This window comes from Octodon degus, unplaced genomic scaffold (genome assembly GCF_000260255.1).
Source record: "Octodon degus isolate 3935 unplaced genomic scaffold, OctDeg1.0 scaffold00169, whole genome shotgun sequence".
NCBI lineage: Eukaryota > Metazoa > Chordata > Mammalia > Rodentia > Octodontidae > Octodon > Octodon degus.
The window spans coordinates 4530789-4536407 of record NW_004524745.1 but is presented as its reverse complement, the minus strand read 5'-3'; the positions used below and the strand labels follow the sequence as shown (position 1 = coordinate 4536407).

The 5619-nt window shown below is 36.9% G+C and overlaps 1 protein-coding gene across 3 annotated transcripts in view; it reads right to left on the bottom strand.

The window, feature by feature from the left end:
* The window catches only part of Stard4 (StAR related lipid transfer domain containing 4), a 32172-nt gene that overhangs the window by 20399 nt on the left and 6154 nt on the right, over positions 1–5619 (bottom strand). For all 3 annotated transcript variants that reach the window (XM_023703363.1, XM_004643275.2, XM_023703364.1), the window contains 3 exons: positions 2118–2244; positions 1305–1419; positions 23–118 (listed from right to left, as the gene is read on the bottom strand). In XM_023703363.1, the coding sequence (XP_023559131.1) occupies positions 23–118; positions 1305–1419; positions 2118–2244 (338 nt within the window). The remainder of the gene's footprint in view (positions 1–22; positions 119–1304; positions 1420–2117; positions 2245–5619) is intronic.

Below are 5619 nucleotides of genomic sequence, written 5' to 3'. Positions count from 1 at the left end.
TACCCTGTCAAGAGACTCTGATGTGGACTGTCTTTAAGTGGAACACAAAACCAGCCACAGGGATGATTAAATCCACGAACAAACTCTGGCCTCTTTTCACTCCAGTCAAGACTTATTCCTATAAGGCAAATTTAACATACAATGATTAATAGCAATGACTTACTCTGTCATCAACTCTCATGTAAAAAGTTACTGTTTTTCTTTTTAAGTATCTTTCTTCATAGCCATATAAATGCAAATTAAGCCCAATGAGAAACCACAGCAGAACAAAAAATGTAATGACCAAGGAGAACACCAATAGGAGTTTGGTAGATAGGTAATAGGAAAAGTTCTAATCCCTTCAGAACAGATAACATCACGTTACTCTGCTACTCCCTTGGAAACTACAAATCTTAACAGTAGGAGCCAGGCTTCACAGTGCCAATAATCAAACTGACGGTACCACAACTGTCTCCTTTAGGAACCACCATACCCAACTTTATTCCTGGCTTATTAAAAACAAAAGTAGATGCTTAGCTACAACTGTAAAATCAGGTGTGTACTATATATTAAAAAATTAATTTATGTATATATTTTAGAAAACAGGAGCCTTTCAGCATACTTTTAATTTTGAATAATATAACATAGCTCATAAAAGGGAAAAACAGGTCAGCAAGATAGCTCAGGGGACTAAAGCTCCTGCTTAGTCAAGCTCAGACAAGCACAAGGACTGCAGTTCAATCCTCAGCACCACATGCTACACCAGCCCTGTCCCCAGGACAGGCTGGGCTGGCCAGTCAGGGCATAGCGGTGCATGCCTGTAATCCCAGCACTGGGCAGGCTGAAAGCAGGAGGATCACTATGGGTCTGAGCTGCATAGTAAGACCCTACAACAACCAAATACATTTTTAAAAAGAGGAGAAGAAAATAAAATAAAATAAATAAAAAGGGAGAAAAACATTCTTACATATATTGTGTCTAATGTCTCTCTCTCTTGATACATATTATATATCAAGAATCTCTTCTGAGGATGGCTTAGAAGGTAATTCACTTACTGGATTTCTTAGAAGCAGACATGTGATCCATTTCTCCTACCTATCACCTAAAACTGTAACCAGAAAACTAGAAACAAAACCATGCAAAACAATTTCAAACCTCTTCCTAAATTGTTATTTTACTCCTTAATGTTCAGCACTTAAAAGAAACTCTTGGTAATACTATGTGGTCAATAACATCTCACACACAAAAAAAAAAACCCCATCAGGCTAGAAAACTCAAACATCTAAACCAAACTGAAGAAAAGTCCTAGGATTTGAGCTTATTACCACAGGATAAAAGTCCTTCTTGATAGCCCACGGTGTAGGAGAAATCAACGAACTCCCTTGGGGAAATTATATCCCAAAGCTGACCGGCAGTAGTGTAACGCATCACACAGCAATTCTGGAAAAGAGTAAAGTAAGATAGGCGTGACTATTATAGGAATCACACACCTAGACTTATATATCGGAAATTAATCTTTAGTAAAAACTAATACTTAAAATATTTTATTTTTATAATAATTCTTACAGTGATTCCCCCAGAATAGATAGATACCTATTCTAAATCTCACTGCTCTTGTATGGATATGAAGGAGATAGATAATCAAAATATACAGAGGACAAGTTGCTCGGTATCCCCATCTTTGCTTATTCCAAATTAATATTGAATTTCACTAATGTAAAATATTATCCTACATAATATGAATTCCATGGCACTAGGATGTAGACTAAAATATTTTAGACTGTTGAAGATAAAAATCCACAAGAACTCTGATGGGTTTTAGAATTTTCAGTTTCTAGAATCTTAAAGTTAAGTATTAACTTTTAAGTATTAACAATTAAAATTATGGAGATTTTCTTGTACAGCTATAGTAGAGCCATTGTGGAAGACAACATCAGAGGAAATTCTAGCTTTTATGAGGCAGCGCATGATTCCCTTGTGGTATCTTGACTATGACTACTATTCGCAAAAGAATGAATGTGAGTGTATATAAATGCTCATGTTCCCATCCATGCATCTGTGCTCTTACACACACACACACACACACACACACACACACACACACACACAGACCTGAACTAATGATTCGAAACAAATACCTCTTCAAAGTGCTTCAAAATATCCAATGAAGTCATGAGGCGGTCCCAATCCAAGCGGAAAGGCCCTGGGCGTATATGGTCTATTATGGTATTGACTACATCATCTACAACACCTTGGGCTTTGTAGCTGAGGAAAAACCAAATAAATGCTATCGGAATGAAAAATTTCCACATGACTTCATAGTTCAGAACCATAAAAATTAACGAAAACGCACTTTGTTCTCCAATCTAATCAGAGAACCGCAGGCTAGCGTATGTGTTGCCATGGGCATAGCAAAGTCCTTTCCTGCCATAAGGTGTGATCAAAGATACAGTAATGATATTTTTTCTTAGAACATTTTGCCATCAGCTGTGCTTAAAATACCTCGTCCCTTTGCAAACACACCTATCTCACCGTTCTTGCTGCTTTGTGGAACAGCTCTGGACATTCCCTTTCATGTTGCTGCTTTCCAGGCTGCCTTCGGTCCTGAACTGATTGAAAACACTTACAATGGCGGCCATTTTCACTATGGGGAAAAGCCAGAAGTCCCACTGTGCCAGATCCAGTGGACAGGGAACGTGAGGATGCCTCAGAATGTCTCTACAGGTCTGCCTTTGCATTGGATGGCATTCAGTAGTGGCAGTCAGCACATTTTTAATATACCTTGTAAAAACACTCACAAAATAGGATTTCCAGAAATGTTAAAGAAAGTGGTAAAAACAATGGGAGATGTGTGTCCAAAGTGAGGGACAAATATTTTGAGGGGGATTAATGGCAATGCACTGGTAATTTTTTAAACCTTCACTGCATGTTTTGATCATCCCTATAGGCAAAAGCAGTCTATAAAATACTATGATACATCCACTTACTATGCATATTGTTCTCTTCAGTTATCTTCAAAAATATTAGTATATCTAGATCTATTTTTTAACCTGACTTTTAAAACTTTTTACTATGTATAGAAAAATAGGACAATAGAGCAGAACCCGGAGGAACCAGCTCCTGAATATATTAGAATTTGGCATATTTCAAAAATGCCATACGATCAGTAGAAGAAAATGTAGTGTTCTATAAACTATGCTCAGATTCAATAGTTATCACTGAGAAAATAAAACCTGCATCCTCACTTCACACAATGGAAACCAATTCCGGACAGCTATATAGCTCTGTGTAAAACAGAAAACTTTCAAATTGTGAGAAAATATGCACAAAACTATGTTTTTGTAACATCTGAATACGGGAGGATTTCTTAAATATACAAAAATACAAATAAGATAAAAGAGGTACAATTTAAAATGTGCATATTATACATGAAATAATTTTTAAAAACTCTGAGACTAGGAAAAGATATGTGAACTACATAAACACAATTATTATTATAAAGGACACAGGAATAATTCCTATACGCCAATGAGAAAAAGACAATCCAAAGAAAAGTTGGGCTAAAGATACTTTAAGATTGATCTCAACTGTGAATAAATATACAAAAGCTGCACACTTCACTAGTGATCATATACGTGCCAACAGGGTTCCGTCCCATTCATACCTCTTAGATGGCCAAGATTCAACACCTGATAATAAGTATTGAATGGGGGAGGATGAGAACTCCTAAGCTACTTGCTAATTTACACAGCACTCTGGCAATGTGTAATAAAGTCTGATGATACTCATCCCAAAGACCAAAAGAAAGACAAACAAAAACCCCACATGTGCATAGGAAGCATGGATTTAGCAAGTTACAATTACAAATATAGAAGTATTCTATATAAATATGGCAAAATTTAAAAATCTATCAATAAATAAACAAAAACACATTGTGGCATATTCACACAAAAATAAAAGAACAGTCGATAGATGATAACATAGGTAATCTAAAGGAAAAAATGTTCTTGGAAAGAACTGTAACAGGCAAATTACTAAGTTTGAGACACAAATTTTTAAAAATGCCTATCAGGTAATGCATTTTATTTTTTATGAACATGTAAATATATGGTCAAAGTATAAAACTGGAACAATACACACAACTTTATGATGGAAATTACCTTGGAAAAAGAAGGGACACAGAATATGAAATAGGTTGGTTTCAACTCTTATAAGTAACTTTTTATTTATTTATTTTTTTTGTGGTACTGGAGATTGAACTCAGGACCCTGCACTTGCCAGGCAGGCACTTATTCTACCAAGCTATCTCCAAGCTATCTCCCCAGCCCTCTATCAGTAACTTTTTTTTTTAATTATTCCAAATTCTACCATCTTTTTTAAATATTTATTTATTTATTTATTTATGTGTGTGTGGCCAGCTCAGCCCACCAGGGAGCAGGGCTGGCTGGCATGTGGTGCTGGGGGATTGAACCGCGGTCCCAGTGCTTTGCTAAGCTTATTCTAAGTAGGTGCTTTAGACCACTGAGCCATCTCACCAGCCCCACTATCAGTAACTTTTTAAAAAAGCATATGAAGCTGTTTAATCATCTTAGAAATGTCTCCAGCCAAACTTGGCAACCCCATCTTAACTCTGTTCTTCTCTCCTATGCTCTCTAAATTATCGTGGGGTAGAGAAAGTAATTCAAAATAATCCAGTCAGACAGTCAGAAATCAAAACTCAACTTGGACCCTTTTTTTATTCAAGAACTGCTTAGCACGTCATCTGTCTCTCAGGGCACGTTAGTTATCGTTTCCATCAGCACCACCAGCATTAAGTTTCTCTCACGTTCACGTGCCCTTCTCAGTTCCCTGCCATTGCCTTAGTTGGGTGCTCTGTCCAATTCTGTACTTCATTAGTTTCTACCTCTTGATCACACAGCCTTTCAGGAATTTTTTAAAACTCATATATCTCTTTCTAGAAAAACACATAGTTACAAAAGTTTGTATCCATCTGAGAGGAAATCCAAGAAGTTAGCCATAGACCACAGGATAAAAATTCCTTCTTGAGCTCTTCATACTCATTTCCATCTTTCACAGTGTTAGTAAATTCTACATGCTTTGAGGACCTGGAGTGTGACAGCAAGGCAAGTCATGCTGAATTCCTGCGTTAGGATGCAATGACCCTATGCACCCTACTTCCTCCTCCCACATGCTTTCCACTCCAGCTACACACACACAGTTCTGCAAGTGTTTGTAAACTGTGCTTCTGCAGTCCACACAGTGCCTTCCACCCCTTCTCTTCTGAAGAACAGCTATTCCTCTTTCAAGTCTCAACTTCAGATACTTGCCTTTCTATGATGTCTTTCCAAATCTTCAAGTATAGTGTTCCCTTGGCACTCAGTACGTTCAACTCCTCTGGGAACCACTGAACTAAAGAATGAATTTCCACTTGTTTACAATGCCTAATGCAACGCTAGCTTCTTTATCCTTGTCATAAACATGTACAATTCATCTAATGAAAGTGTTATCTTTGGTATTACATATTTGAACATTCTGTATATACTAAGTGAGGCCAGTGGTTTCACTTTTAAAAGGAATCAGCTTTAGGGATGTGTATATTATATTTCAATTATGCAAAGTCCCACTGGCCTTTAAAAAAAA